This window comes from Myodes glareolus, chromosome 26 (assembly GCF_982192425.1).
Source record: "Myodes glareolus chromosome 26, mMyoGla1.1, whole genome shotgun sequence".
Classification (NCBI taxonomy): Eukaryota; Metazoa; Chordata; class Mammalia; order Rodentia; family Cricetidae; genus Myodes; species Myodes glareolus.
This window is the reverse complement of record NC_142051.1, coordinates 26,043,734-26,060,625: the sequence shown is the minus strand read 5'-3', so window position 1 is coordinate 26,060,625 and position 16,892 is coordinate 26,043,734. Positions and strand designations below refer to the sequence as shown.

Genomic DNA, 16,892 nt, shown 5'->3' with positions numbered 1-16,892 from the left:
GAACTAAATCCAGTATTTCCTACAATTAATAAATACTAAAAAAATAGTCTTCCCTCACATTTTAAAGTGTATGATTTTTTTTCTCATTATCAAGGACATAGAACCAAAAGAAAATGAAACTAGCAATCTACGACTTTCCTAGAATCTGCTTAATCTATTGGTTTTTGTACTAAGTATAATTTTTCTCTAGACTAGAATTTATATAAGGAAGATTAGTGGAAAACTCAGAAACAGAGAGTAGACTGTTTTGACTCTATACTATATGGTATAATTATTACTTGTACACACTCACACACACACACACACACACACACACACATATATATACTTATTACTATATAGTAAAGAGTTAATATTATATAGTTAAGAAGTGGGAGAGAAGACTTTCCAACAGCTTTTTGTTCCTGTTTTAGTGCACATTTAGGGGGAAAAAGCTCTCTCCAGTCAATCAAGGATCAGGATAAATACCTAAAATGACAAGGAGACCAAGGAGGCAGCTGTGGAGGGAAACAAAGAGAATGATGGAGAAGGTAAGGAACCTCTGCAGGTGGCAGCCATAATCGCCCCTCATCCTCCCAGGTGGGAGTGTTGGCCAGTGTGGTTAAGACACTTGAATTTTCAAAGAAAGCAGGAGTCAGGTTTCTCACAAGAGACGGGACTGGATGTAATTTTAGTGTGTGGTCCCATGACTCACACGGTGACAGCAACAATTCCACATGCAGGGTACCACCCCAAAGAAATGGCAGTAAAAATAAACATGCCGGGGAGAATGTAATTAAACGAAATCCCCCAAGGTTTGATGCTCCTTAAACTAGAATACTCTAGTCGATTTTCTTTATATCCAAGAGCTACGTAAGCTCCTACCCACTTCTTATCTCCACTGAAGGGTTTTTCTGCTGTGAATCTAACAATACACACCAACACACACATACACATTTTTCAAACTGTCTTTAAAATTGATTGCATGTGGACGGTGAAAAAGCAACAATACCTCCGGAACTGTAGCATGAACTCAGGTCATCTTGCCGCAGAGTGGCTGCGACTTGCCCATGCCAGCAGCAAACAAATGGATTTTGCTTACCACCAATGTCTTCTAATTACGTGACTGGGACAAATCAGATAAACAAGAGAAGAACTGTAGCCACTTCAGAGGTACATATTTTTTTGTTGTCGTTCTGGTTTATGTAACATTTGCAAAACTGTGTGCAACAGAAAGAAATGAAAATGTAAGCAGAGAGAAATGAGTGCGCCAGCAAGCTAGACTTTGCAACTTGTCGGAATAAAGGCGCAGCACAGTGTGATTTGGAAAAAGTGATCTCCAGAGAGAAAAGTCGCCATGGAGATACGGGTGCAGTCAGATTAAAATTGATCCCAGGATAAGCAGCTTTCAGAGAATTCAACAGTGATTCTGATCCGGCGGAAGTTAGACAAGAATTAGTTATTTGATTTCTAAAACGTATAACCATACAAATATGAGGAGAGCTATTTAAGAACGGAGCATAAGAAAAAATAATAAAAAATGGGTACCTACATTTGAAAAATGAAAGTCTCTCAAAGTCTTCATTTTATAACATCTCCTGGTCAATTGAATATAATTAGGTTAAAATATGGGGCAAACTAATAATTTTTTCCTTGATGAGAACTTGCATTTTTCCTCTTAGTTTGATGCATTACATCATTCATGTTCTAACTATAAAATATAGATATATTTGAAATGGAAAAAGCTGTGAGAGTGAGAGATTTATGTGCAATATTGAAACAGTTTTGACTTGCACAACTGATCTGGTGATTTCCATATATATATATATATATGTATATATATATGTATATATATATATATATATATATATATATATATATATAATCAGTGCCTAAAAGTGCAGAGATACGGATATATATTTTTTCCACATCAGAGCAGCCAGACAGTTCCTCCCTCACTTATAAGCCTGAATGTGGTTTAACTGCTTCCCAGGCAAATTATTATTAACCCTGTCATTTTTCCCCTAACAAAGCAGTGATCTCAATAATTATCTCCAAATATATCCCTTATATAGTCAAATCTGAATCGGTCTAGCTTAACCTAATTTCATGGTCTCTTGATCTAATAATGGCTAAGAAATAGAATTCCCAACAGAAAGCAACTATATGCCCAGTGTATTTTATACTCCTTATATCAGAACAACCCAAAATAATTCTAAATACTCCCTCCTTGAGTTCCAGTGTTGGTGCTTAATGTTGATCCATCCACCTTCTCTTATAAGCATGTGTACAATAAAAAGGTATTATAAATTAAAATGAAAAGTAATATATTACAGAATAGTTAGGTTATCTAACCAAATGCACATTGTCATAGTAAACACATTTCATATCTCATTTTGAACATTTTCCATATAATTACACACACACATACACACACACACAGAGAGAGAGAGAGAGAGAGAGAGAGAGAGAGAGAGAGAGAGGAAGGGAGGGAGGAAGGGGAGAGAGGATAGCTTCAGCTTTTGCTTATAAATTCATGGATCCTCTTAAATTTTAAGTGCCTGGGAAAAGTAAAACTCAGGCATGATATTTTTGATTAAATAATCTAGGGGACATATTTTCCCTTTAATTTTCATACAATGAATACACTTGTAAAATATTTATGAAATATTATACCAATGAGAAATGTAGAGTATGAATAAAACATGTAGCATATGTCAGAAGGCTGAGTCCAAAGGACAATCCATCAGTGACTTCAGAAATCCACTTAGAGGCATGAGATGACTCCCGGCAGCTATTTGTTTTGTATGACTACTAGAGACCTCGAAGAAATACAACTTCTGGTGCACCTCAAAGTTCGCCGAAAGCCACGAGAACTTAATCTCAGATTCAGCCCTTCTTTACTTGGGATGCACAAATGGCCAAATGATGATGACTGCATTAATTTGCACTCTACCTCCTCCCTTACTGGGCAAGCACAGCCCCTCTCCCATCCAGCTTCGCCATCCAAGTACACCTCAGCAGATCACATTCTTTCTCTTTCGTCTCCCAGAGAGAAAAAAATTCCTTAAGACTTCAATATGTTCTTCATTCCCTCACCTATTTGAACAGATTCCTTTTGTTATCACACTTGAGTGTGTACACTCCCAGACAACTCTCTTTATTCTTTAGTGAATTTATACGTTTTTATATCCATTCTTCCTTCTCTCTAGAACTTTCTTACAGGATAATGTCTAATGAGACTTGTGACAAAATCTTCATTCTCTACACACCTGAGAACTTTCTCCATCATTATTATGGAAATGGAGTGTTGAAGGCCACCAGAGGCATCTTATTCTCTGACTCAGTGGACGTCCATGTCCTTGTTTCTCGTTGCCTTTTATAGCAGTATTTGTGCTTATCAGCTAGGGTTTCTGAATCCTGTCACCGTCTTTGATATTTCTATCACCTCACAGCCAGATGTAGCAATTCCCAGGGTGCTGACCTTGATCCTTTCCCTCCCTTTCATGGCTTCTCTTCCATGGTGGTTTTATTTATTTTGCTGGTACAACGTTACTTTCTGCAGATGACATCCATATCTTCATCCTTACCTATACACGTTTTCTGGATAGCTTCCTGAAAGTAATGTCTAGCAGAGATCTAGAATAGGGCTCCGGAGACAGCTCAGCCAGGGCAGTGTTTGCCCAGAGGACACAAAGACCTGGCTTTTTTCTGTAGCGGTCATGTAAAAACTTAAGTGTGACTGTGCTCATCTATAATGCCACAGTTAGGGAGGTGGAGACGTGAGGATCTCTGAGGCCCGCTGGCCAGCTAGTCCAGTTAACCCAGACAAACTGAGGAGCTTTAGGTTTAGTGAAAGAATGTTCCTCTGTATCTAAGGCAGGGATGGATAGAAGAGGGCACACGCAATCAATTGCTCGCCTCCACAACCTCTCCATACATGTGCACACACTTCTACCTGCATGTACCGCACATATAAAATGACACAAAGACACACAGTCATACATTCATTCAGAATGTGCTAAGTCTAATTTAAGATTGTATTCTTAAAACAAACACATCCTTGGATGATCTTGTTGGCGGTATTTCTTTTGTTTCCAAGTTACCTAAATTCAAGATTTGAAGCACTTATGTGAAAAACTAATTTTCCTACTCACATGCTAGGTTATATATTTTTTTTCCGTTCTATCCCTGCTTTTGCTCTTGACTGCCTTATTCTTACAATGATCTTCTATTTGATCCTATCAAGGTTGGGTCTCCCAATCCTTCTTTTCTGAACACAATACGGATTTTCATGTCATCTTAATTACTACTTTCATGATGTCATATTGGTTGTCAAAATTACAGAACCCAGACTTCTTTATCTTTACGTGGAACACTCAATGTCTCTCACCTGTTCTGATAGGAGTTATCACCTTCCTCCCATTCTCGCTGCCTATGTATGAGTATGACTCATGACCCAATCCCACAGCCAAAATTCTCTTCCTTCTATTCTTCTTGCTAAAATCTTCTGTAAGAATTCTATCATTACAGGCCTTATTACGTTTTCCTAATCCAACTCAAAACCCTTTTAGCTCAACCGAGATGAAAGTAATTTCTCCTATTTATTTAGCACCCAGCTTATGCCCCCCACAAAGCCCTTATGAGAAAGCATTATTTATTGCTCTGATATTCGAGGACTGGGATTTACATGTTCTCCCTTCCCCTGGCTTTCCTACATTAGGTTGTATGTTTCCCAAGGTCAGAGGTAAATTTTTATAACTTGGAAGCTCCATTTCATTAGACATAGAGTCATATATAATGCTGACATTTGAATTAAAAATGACCGGAATGAGTATAGCCCATAAACAAGTCTACCCTGAAAACCCAAGCACAAGTAAGTCATTTTATCCTCTGGACTTCAGGGTGGATGAGAAGTCAAGCAAAAGCAGGTGACTTTGTCCCATGCAAATACCCCCATTCTTCACATTAAATTCTTTTATCCCTATGATAATGCAGACTTTGGCTTCGTTCCCAATCAAAGAACAAAGCAGTTTCCTTTCAATGTTCCCTCTACTTCTCGGGAGTCAGCAGTTCTTGATGTGCATAAGTGGACGGGGGAGCAGATGGAAAAGGACTGTCACACAGTGGATTCCACTCTCTCAGAGCTCAGCCGGCTTATAAAAACGAAAACTGACAAGCCCTAAAGTACGACATTGATAAAACCTTTTCTTATTGTAAAAATGCTTCAGTGTAATCTACTTTTAGAGCAATTTCTCCACAATAGCAACAGAATAAAATTTTAAGACAGAGTATACTGTGCTGCAAGAAACATGCCTATGATGTGTGCTGTCAACAAACACAATTCTCCACTTATGCAATTCAATAAGGGAAGGATATTGAACACTGCTGAGGCAGACAAACCTAAATATAAAAATCACAGTCCCAGAGAACCTAGACAGCAATGAGAATCCTAATAGAGACATACATAGATCTAATCTACATGGGAAGTAGAAAAAGACAAGATCTCCTGAGTAAATATGGAGCATGGGACCTTGAGAGAAAGTTGAAGGGGAGGGGAGAGGCAAGGAGGGGAGCAGAGAAACATGTAGAGCTCAATATAAATCAATAAAAAAACTATATTATGTTCTTAACCATCTAGTCCTCTTTCATTATTTTACCGTTTTATCTCTGGCGCTACACTATAAAAGGTCAATTCATTTCAAAATAAATGATGTAAACAATATGCTTTTGTATAATTAAATTGCAGGACACATTAAAAGTAATGAAATCAGGTCATTATTAAGATAGAAGTATATCTCAGAAATAAATCTTTTAAGAAGAGATTCTTTTTTTAAATTATGTGTATGCACATGAGGGGGCGGGGGAAAGAAGAGGTTGCGTATATAAACACAGTGCCCATGGAGGCCAAGAGAGGGCATCCCTGAAGTTGGAGTTAGAGATGGTGCTGAAGTGGCTTTTAGGAGGTGAAGTCATGTCCTTATTCACTGAAATGTCTCTCTAGCCCCATCAATGACTTTTTAAACATGGCAACAATAAGAGTCATTACACAAGGCACAGACTTTATGCTACACAGCCACGACCTCACACAAGCACCGTTAGATTCTCGGTTATCCTCCTACAGCACCCTGAGGAATACACTGGCCATGGTATTATGCAAGCGAACGGAAAAGAAATTCTATGCCAAGTAAGAGAAAGATGGACCGATTGCACAGATGCATAAACTAAAAAAGAACAGGAAATGAAGCTGTTCAACTAGGCAAGAAGAATTGATACCCGTTAGCTCTCCTTCCATATAATCAGGTAACTGACAATGGCATTTGTTCAATGAAGTGTGGCAGGGACAAGAACGCTTTTATGAACAAAGAGAATAAGCAGCAAGATAAATGCTAGCCAGGTGTTTTTATTTAGATCAAATGCAGGATTAAGTTGCTCAGACAGGTCTCCGTTTCAGAGTAGAATTATACTATTGGTATGGTTTGTAATTCCATCATCCTGGCCTCAGTGACACCGAACGGACACTAAGAGTATCAGCTGGAAACCCAAATGATTAGAAAATTAATTGGGAAAAATGCACAGCTGCTGATCTATTAATTATGAATCATTTGCTTTTTTTTTGTCAAATGTGAACTTTATCGCAAATCCCATAAAAAGTACTCTTGCCAGATATGGGAAGGATTGTTTGAATAAAATGCATTTTCAAAAGCAATCTGTAGCATACGTGGGAATGAAACATTTGGGGATCTCTTGGGGAAAAGGTTTTGCATTGGAGATTAAATATTGATTTTATGATTTTGCTAGTCATTAGGGAAAAAAAAACAAGTTTGGCCTGCAGTCTGTGCTACCTAGATGCCTTTTTCTGTTTTAGAGGCTCGGTAGTTCAGACATTTGTTTCTCCCTATTCCATTATACTCTGATAAAGGCCACCACTCAACCATTCACCCAGCAAAAATAAAAGTGACACATGGGGGGGGGGAGTGATTCTCAATGGATAAAACTTCATCTTAATTATCATGCAGTTTACATATGTTTGGAAGACATTATATTGAATAACACCAATAGAGAAAGAAAACAAAGACCTGGATTGTTTGCCTTCAAAACTACTGCAGGTTTAAGACTTTCTATTTAACACTTCTGTTTGGAAAACTATCCAATGGGATCAAACTTAAACACTTACAAATGTTTTGTTGTGTAGCATTCCTAACCCCGAAACTGCTCCATCTTCTTCCAAACACATACCACTGCCTGAAAGATGGCATAGTTTTCTCATTTATTTCTTCTCTTCTGTTCAGACACTAAGTTCCTGATAGACTCTGTGTCTTGTGCCTAGCATAGTACTTGATACTTAGTAAACATACAAAGTAAACGAGTTGACTGCTACGTGGCTTTCTAGATAAATGATGTGTGTTTCCTCTTGTGGTACAGCGTCCTCCTCACCACCCCCTTCAAAATCCATTAAGCTTTCTTTTTTTCTTTTCTTTTCTCTTCTTTTCTTTTCTTTTTTTTTCCCAGACAGGAGGTTAAATGACAAAGTGACTCTATAAGGTTGTGCTGTCAGGTGAAGCATTAACTTCTCCACCCTTCAGCACCACCGAGACCACAGAAGCAGCTGCGAGCTGCAATAAGCAAACTCTCATGAAGTGTCTAGAAAAGAGAGGGACAAATAAGTGTACAATAAACTTTAGCCGTCATTGCTCTTGTCGTTAGGATTATTTCCTCCCATTGTAAACGCTTGCCAATTCCTCGGTTGCTTTGTAACTACGGGAAGTGGTTCAGAGCAGCCGTTGTGGAACATGGCACCTTGGAAAACCGAATATGTGGAGACGGAGAGAATTAAGAAGAGTGCAGAAGCACGGTGGTCCTATGGCCTTTCTCTGTGCTCTCCTGTGAAGGGAGTGCTAAGGCAGGTCTTTACATCCTTATCTCTGATGATGGGAATGAGCAGGATGCTGTAGTTCCCTCCATCCCTTACTTTTGTGCCTGCCTCTGTCCTCTTCATCTACTTTCTCTACTATATCTGCATCCCTCTCCTCAGTCTGCCCTACTTTCTCTACTATATCTGCATCCCTCTCCTCAGTCTGCCAGTTGTATTTCAACACCAATGGCCATTAAAAACAAAACAAAACCAAACCAATAAAACAAAAACCACACAAACCATTCCTCCTCCTCTTTGGGTTTTCATTTCTGAAGATTCCTTTGTCATACATCTTAAATTAATTCATACGCTTTTCTTTTGCAAATCCTTTGTTATGGTACCTTAATATAGTTCTGTATATTATAATATATTACTATAAATGGAACTTGAGGTTTATATACAGGGTTAAGCTCATAATGGTTAAATCTGAGGGAAACACACACTGGTCCCTCATGGGTCTCTAGTCTCACAAGACTACACCTCCAAGGAGTCATGCTACTATGTCAATTAGTTGAGTGTACTGCTTCCCTAATATACCCCATGGTCTCTAATCTCTGCCTCCTTCTCAAAGAAGCCCCTCTCTACTTAGTTTCCCAATAGATGCAATACTCTCAAGAAATGAGACTGATTCTCGTATGTGCACTGTGGCCACACATGTGTTTTCATTACTCTTTGAAGACTGCACTTCTCAAATGCATGGTCTGCATTTGGAGAGAAGGGGAGAAGGCTTTGCTGTTGGGCAGTGGTGCAGAATGTGTATGAGAATAAATGTTCAGAACTGAAATTCGGTGCAGTGAAAGATCCTGCTTGTCAGGCTGCTGGAAAAGCAGCTTTTGGCTTTTTATAAATCGTAATTCCATTCCAACAGTAATGATATCTAATTTATATCCATCTTCCTTTCTGCAAGCGAAACTACCCTGGGAAAACTTGCAATGAAAACATTATTGATAAACTTGCAAGGCCGAGTTATTAAAAGTGAGGATTTTCTAATCTGAAACGGGCACACAGCGGAACGTTTAAATGCAGTGGGAGACGAAGAATAAGTATTTATCACTAGAGGAACAGAAAAGCCCTTCACGGAATTAATCTGAAGATTCACCCAAACAAAAGCTATTTAACAATGATCAAACCCATATCAGATAATGAAAGCAAATGATGATCTATCAAGTGGCGGGGTGGGGGAGGAGAGATATTTCTGAGGAAGACAAAGAAATTTGGATTGTTTGTAGGTTAAAGGAGCCGAACGGTGAACCTTCAACTGAGAAATCAGGGAGGAAAAGCCAAAAGAAGGCACCATAGATGAAAATCACCATTGAAGGCCCTAGGACCGTGTCTTCAACTATGGTGCTCATTGAGAAAGTACTTACATTAGGTCTCAGTTTAGCTGCCAGGTCATAATACTTCTCCGCTGCTTCATTGAGGCTAGCTTGTCTGTCAAAGAAAAAATAAAATACAGTTATATTATGTATTTTAAAACTGAAGCACTGAGGAGCAGAATGACAGAAACTTAAAAGAATTACAACCACGTTGACTAAACAGTAAATTCCCATAAAAATAAACTTGAAATGAATTTACTATTATTTTAAAGTATTGCAAAGGGTGGCCTAGCATAATCCCATTGGTTAGGTATTGCTAATATATATTTACATGTTTGTCATAGGAAAAAGTAATTTCCTTTTCAAGATAACTCAAATAACACATTTAGATTCTCCAGTTATGAAACGACAACCCAGAAAAAAAAAGATTAAAAAAATCAGTTGTCAATATTTAGTTAAGTTTACGTGCAACGTGTGCATGCAGATTCTCGCAGAAGGCAGAGGAAGATGTTAGATTCCTTGGAACTGGAGTTATGGCAGTTATGAGATATAGGACATAGGTGCTGGGACCCTAAATTAGGTACCTAACAAAAGCAATAAACACTCAAAATCATCATCTCTTTAGCCCCTAGGTGTGTACTTTAAAAATAAACATAGTGAACATTTGTGAGACTTAAGAAATTATATATTCATTTTACATACACATACACACACTCTCTTACCCACACACATATATTTATATATAAGACATAGAAACATAAAGAGAACTATGCAGGGAGAGAGTTGAGGATGAAATGGTAGTGCCAGGAATAAATAGAAACAAAATATGGTATATGTGTGAAAATATCATGAAACCAATTGGTTTATGCTAACTAAAATTAATAACATTTTAGAAACAAAGTAATTAAACTTTCGAGATGGCTCTCCAGGTAAGGAGCGTACTGTTAAATAATGAGGACCCGAATTCAGGTTCCTAGAACCCACAAACCCTCTTGGTATGACAGTGCTTGTCTGTGTTCCCAGCATGGGAGGCAGGCACAGGAGGATGCTGTGCGCTTGCTGGCCAGCCAGTCTAGCTAAGCGGTGAGTTCCGCAGTAGGTGAGAGACTCTGTGTTGAATACTGAGGTGGGGAGTGGTAGAGGAAGACATTTGATGTCTTCCTTGGGCTTCTGTCTGTGTGCACATGGGCACTTGCCCATGTGCACATGTGTGCATTCATATACACAGACTGCATGTGAGTATTTCTCTGTAGAAAATCATTCTGTTTTCTCTCTGTTTCTCTCTGTCTCTTGGTCTTTCTCTCTCTCTCTCTTTCTCTCTCCCCCCCCCCACACGCACGCACATGCACACGCACACAGACATGCACACATGCATGTACACAGGCACACATGCAGGCATAAACACACACAAGCTCACGCACGACGCAGATCTCAGACTATTTCTCTCCTTGCTTTCTGGTCACCAGTGAGGGCACATGGCCTAATCTCAAAAAAACTGGATGCTTGCACTTGATTTTTAATTCAGACAAAAACAAGATGAAATAAAGAAAAATATAAAGAAAGAACGATGAAGGGAGAGCCAGAATTCACTCACAATAGCACAAGAAATGAGGCTATGCCCAGGGCAGACTTTTCCTACAAACAATTACAATAATATAATAGTTAATAATATAATAGTTTATCATAGTTTGTAGTCACTGGGTTTAGACTGTATTTTGATAATTAAAACCATAGAGATATCTTTTGGGATATTAAACCAGAGCCTTCCCCATGCTAGGCAGAAACTCTATCCAGCGCCAGCAGTGGATTCTTAAGTCTCTTCTATAGACAGAGATGGTTTTCCTGCTGGTAGTCAAGTCCGGGAGAAGCACAGCTGTGTTATAGAAATAGAATTCACACTGAATCTAACAGGTAAACTTGTTTGCTGCCCATCACCAAAGACTAGGTTCAGTCAGCTTTTCAGCAGGGTACACCAAACGTCAGCTTGCCATCAAAACACAATGTTCTTTCTTTTCTTCTTTGACCATGCAGCTTCGGAAGACCTGCCAGATGGCAGAGAACAAGATACAAGAAACGCTAGAATTGAGCTGTTCTCTAGTAAAGACATATGCAGATTACAGATTTAAAGCTATGGGAAAAATGCAAAGTTTAATTTCAAATGGCATAAAAACCATTAACAACGGGATGACAATACCATTACCCGGCTATGGGGTCTGCTTTACAAGGCAATGGTGTTCTTGGGAGAAAGCACAGTAGGTGAAGGGTTAGGATAGGAGTCTGGCTTCTCAGATCCCACATGAATGCCAGGTGGACATGTCAGTCTGTTTGTCATCCCAGAGAGCAAAAGGAGGAGATGAGGAAGAGCTCCAGAAAAATCCAGAAAAAGCTAGACTAGTCAAATTAGTTAGATCTGTGTTCAAGGAAGATATCTTCCCTCAATATAGAGGAATAGTATTCCCTTAAAGCTGTAATGTTAATCAACTTTTGAGACAACAAGAAGACAGCGAAAAAGGAAACAGTCAGAATCCATGAGTAAGTCTCTCAATTAGAGAACCACAGTCAGGTTTTAAAAGAAAAAGCCAATCAGCCTCACTTATTAAATTGAATTTGCACTTTGGTCAAGACAAATAAAAGGCATGAAGACATACCCCATGCAGACATATAAATTATAGGAATAACTGAAGATAACATCTCTCTGGAGAATCAGGCCTATCTTGCAAATGTCTGAAGGAAAAACAAGCAGAAACACTACTATGTTTAATGTTTAATGGAAGTTGTAAAGAAAAAAAAAAAGGAAAACCTCAAAACACAAAATGAAACCTTGAGCCAAGGCTCAGCTAGACTTATGGTGTGTTACAATGTGTCACTGCGGTTTATAATCTCATAAATGTTAAAGTTCAACCTCAACATGTCAAGAAATGTGCCCAAGTCTGGTATGAAACAGTAAAACTTCCCTCTCTAGGGTACTTAAAAAAGATGCCCTCCACCAAATTACAGATTCGCTTTGGTTCAGATTCACTTGGAAATCTGAGCCTGAATTCTTTAGGTCATGCCCTGGAAAGGTTTTCTCTGGAGGGATATAAAAAACATGGAGGTAGGAAATGAGAAGAACTTGAAACGACGAGGAAGTACATCGCTCTAAAGTGAAATCAGACAAGAGATATCAAGTATTGAAGCATGGCTCTTACTCGCTGTTCTTTACAACCTGCAATTTGTAAGGCGGATACTGATCAAAGGAGAAACTGAGGTCTTCATTAGATGAAATTATTTCTAAGATATCAAGCAACTAATTTTAAAAACAATTCAGAAGTTTTTTTTTTTTTAAGTAATTAGATTTTTCAACTGTTAGCTTTGTGTAAATGTGAAATGTTTCCCCGTAGGCTAATGTGTGACTACTTGGTTTCCTCCAGTGGAACAGAAGGTTGAGGAACCTCTGGGAGGAGGAGCCTTTCAGGAGGTGGTATGTCCTGGGGAGAGCCTCGGACATAACTACGACTGAAGAACTTCCTGTCAGTTCTCTGCTTCCACATCACAGAGACAGTGTGTGTGCCCAGCACCGCAAACTCCTGCTGGTCTATGCCTTTCCAGCCGTGATAGTTGGTAACTCTTCAAACTGCAAGCCAAGGAAACTGCCTCCTTCGAGCTACTTTTTGCTGGGCATTCTAGCACAGCAATAAAAAAGTGACTAATTCAGTGGGGCGATGCTCAAAATAAATACTAAGAAGAGCTAATTTAAGCTAGAATTATAACTGCTAACATTGTAGAGGAAATGAAAAAACAGGATTTATTATATATCATATACATACAAAGTTAATTTCCACCATAGAACTTTGCTTTGATTATTAAAAAGTCTTTTTTTTTATTACTGATCAGAAAGTATATGGCACCACATGGAAAACCAGGGGAAGAATATTTCAGTTCTAGGCACAGAATGGTCATTTATATTCCTGATTTATTTCCTTGACCAGAGAGAAAACTCATGAGGAAGTTCTCAAAGCCCATTTTAGTGTATAGGTTATATTTTATACTTCCCTCTGAAAGAGAACTCCTTGGAATAGTTATCAAGTACTAATTGCAAAAATGACTAAATCATTAACCAGTATTTAAGGGTGAAGAAACGAGTAGGACGTTGCTCTGTGATTTGGGGAATTTCTTAAATATTGTCAGGCACCTCCAGGGTAAAATTGATAGGGATGGGGTGCAAGACTTGAATCTCTGGACTGTTGATACACACCCATTTAAAGTAGCTGAAAATACATATTTTTCCCTACATGCTTAAGGTCATTTCACTCATTATGTCTTTAATATGACAAAAGTATACAACTTCTATCCAGTAATTTAAAATTTTATCTAATATGTATAATGCCATGAGGTAATTGCTATTATTAACACTAACATAAACATAAGGGAAAACAAAAAATAGTACTGGATACTTTTCTTCATTTCTGATCTTTCTTTTTAGGGGATCATAGTTAGATATGATAACCATAAAATCTCACAAGGTTTTCCACAAGTACAACACTCAAATAGTAAAGTCTCCCAGGCCGGATGCAGACAGGCTTTCATTCTGGCTACAGCACACTCTACATCGCCAATGCTGATGGGGATGAGAAGCCAGAAAATCACTCATCCAGATGGGCATCTCCCTCAGTCTTCAAATCAGCAGCGTGTTAAAACACGTGACTAGACAGTAAAGGAATAACTAAACTAACAGCAGACACAATGAAGGGGAAACTCAGACGGAGGCCCCCTACTCAGTAACAATTTCTAGTCATCATAAATATTGAGCAACCCCTACCCTCCACAAAATCTCTCACCCAGAGGGCCAAAAATGTTAAAGGACTAGGAGAAAATTTAGGTGTTCCGTCTTAACTAGACTATTGAGTAATTGAATTTTCAATAAATGATCACCTAAGGTGATTTCTTTTTGACTTTGGAGTAATCTTTCTGTCATCAGTGAGACTCTAGCTGCAGAGTAATAATAGACAGTACAAAGGTCATGAAGTTCATAATTTGCATACTGCAGAATTCCATTTTATATATAAGACTATAAAACATCAGTAAAAATACATACATATTATATATAATTAATTTCTATCTCTGATGTTACTTTGTAATAGAAAAATATATTTCTGAAACAGGTTTAAGACCATTAGTCATAATATGATATGTAAAAAAGATAAGGTAATCACAATTATATAGTTGTGAATTAAAAAAAAATCACTTAATATGCTTAGTTCCCACTGTTTCATATTAAATATATTACAAAGGGTCACCTGAGAATTTTTTTTAAACTAAAGACATGTTTGCTCATGTAACATAAATGTATATGGAGATAATAGCTTGGCTTTGCAGATTCTTGTCTATCATGACCAGATGCTTGCCTGTAAGCCACTCAAGCAAGAACTACACTCTAATTCCAATCATCTATAAGCGATATAGAAGGAAAGGAAATAAACCTGAAACAGAAGACACACACACACCACACACACACACACACACACACACACACACACACACACACACACACACGTATGGAACATCTTCAAATAGCAAAACCAGAATCTCACTCATGTAAAACAATGGGACATAAAATCCGAAATAAATCGCTTATAAACTCCTTAGAGAAGAACTCTGTCAAAGCATCAAAAAGTTATAATACCTATAAATCTTTGTCTGTATTTAAAAAAAAGAGAGCAGAGAAGAGGAAACGTATCAAGTAAAGAGACTATATGTGCTTTTAAAAATGACATAATTTAATTATTTTGCATTTACTTAATTTAGTGTGTGTGTATGTGCGACACACATACATGTACACATTGAAGGTCAACCTGAGGGAGCCAATTCTTTCCTGTTGTGCAGGTCCCATGGAATGGACTTAGCTCCTCATCTTTGGCATCAAGAGCCTTTGCCTGCTGAGCCACCCTACCATAGTGCTCAGGATGTAATTTTAGAAATAGTCCCCATGGGTCCCACATTTTATCATGTCCCATAAACTTTTGAGTCCATTTTCTCCATGGTCTCAGACCCTTCAGGGACTGCTAAAGACAGACTCAAGCCTGGACATAGGAGGACTAAATGATGTTTTATATTGAAAATTTACAGGGGAGGGATTGGTTGATAGTGAACCATTATGTTCATACACGGTGAATTATCACCTATGTTCTGGATGGATTTCAGGCAGGGGAGAAGTTAGTGGGAGAAAGAGTGAGGAGATGAGGAGGAGGGCAAATCGCCCATAGTAGTGATGGATGAATCAATGTTGTAAGCATCACGTGGACCTTGTTAAAACTGTAAAAACTCAGGGACTAGTCAAACCCACTAGATCAGAACATGTATTTTCTCAAGGACTCTGGGTGACTTCTTCCCTCACTAATACCAAAGAAGCATTGAGTTGAAAGGTACCCACCACCATCAACTTCATCTGCCAAATGTTTAAAGACCTTACAAATAATAATATGAAATAAACATGATTCTACTTTTTAAAAAAATGGCTGGGTGGCACAGGCCTGCTTCCAGGACAGGGAGCTACATGCAAGAAAATCGGGCACTCAAAGTCAGAGTCTGATACTTAGAGAACTGAAGGCCAACCTGCATGCAAGAGGAGCGACCTCAAAACATTGCTGACTCTATAACTTAAAAATGCCGTGAACCTTTCAATGGTCTTGTTCCATTAAAAAAAAAAATTAATGGAGCAACCGCACAACCTAGACATCCTCGAAGGAATGATTAAATTGTTTTCCCTCAGATACCAAATAAAACCTCTACATGTTTATTCTCTTCCTACACGTTACTACCTAAAGAACTGTCTATGCAGGTCTTCCATATACTTTAAATGAATCTGACATCGGTTATAACATTCAAAGCATCACAAATGCAATCAGAAGGTGCTAGGATGCATTCATTGGTCATTCTTCTCTCAACAAACCAGAATACATACAAAACACACCACCACATTCAAATTTTGCCTGTAGATATTAGAGTTTACGGATGTCAAATCAAGGAATATTGAAGGCTAACTTTACACACACACACACACACACACACACACACACCACAGAGAGAGAGAGAGAGACCTTGAAATTGTTTTGCTTTCACATAAGAATTTAAATTTTGTGTCACCTCCAGTAGAACTAATAAAGAAGTTATTACCTCAAAATTCTATGTTGGTATAGGATATAATCTTTAATACTGTGCTGTTTGACCAGAAAAAATGCAGTAGAATGTTTCTGCTCATATATTCATTCTATTCTGTAAATTAGAAAAGCAATGGGAATCAGGTGGTATGACAGTTGCACATTTCTCACTGCATTGGAAGCTTGTACCCTTATACCTGAGAAAAGAAAAAAAAAATAACCGCATATTTCCCTAAGTCATGTGACTAAAGACAGACATGGTCCATGGTCACATTTTTAGAAGTTTAATATTCCAGTGATACAAAGTTGGAGTAATCTCCACAGTGAACTCATAAACACACTTTCCAAGATTTACCATAAAACAATGCATTTTAACACCCCCATAGAGGCATTGTCATTTAGGATTTATATATGTGACAATCTGCCACCTTCTATAAGCCTTCCTCCTTTAGTAAGAATCATAACTTCTGGGTAGTCACATAGCTATAAAGATGAAGGGCACCCGTGATAAAGAAAAGAGGTGTATATGAAGCCAGACTACACTGC

At 38.2% G+C, this 16,892-nt stretch overlaps 1 protein-coding gene across 4 annotated transcripts in view; it reads right to left on the bottom strand.

Moving 5' to 3' along the window:
- Positions 1 to 16,892, bottom strand: part of Tmtc2 (transmembrane O-mannosyltransferase targeting cadherins 2) — a 389,511-nt gene that overhangs the window by 49,199 nt on the left and 323,420 nt on the right. For all 4 annotated transcript variants that reach the window (XM_085683199.2, XM_085683198.2, XM_085683197.2 and 1 more), the window contains one exon: positions 9,262 to 9,325. In XM_085683199.2, coding sequence (XP_085539325.2) covers positions 9,270 to 9,325 — 56 coding nt within the window. In that variant the 3' untranslated portion in view covers positions 9,262 to 9,269. The remainder of the gene's footprint in view (positions 1 to 9,261; positions 9,326 to 16,892) is intronic.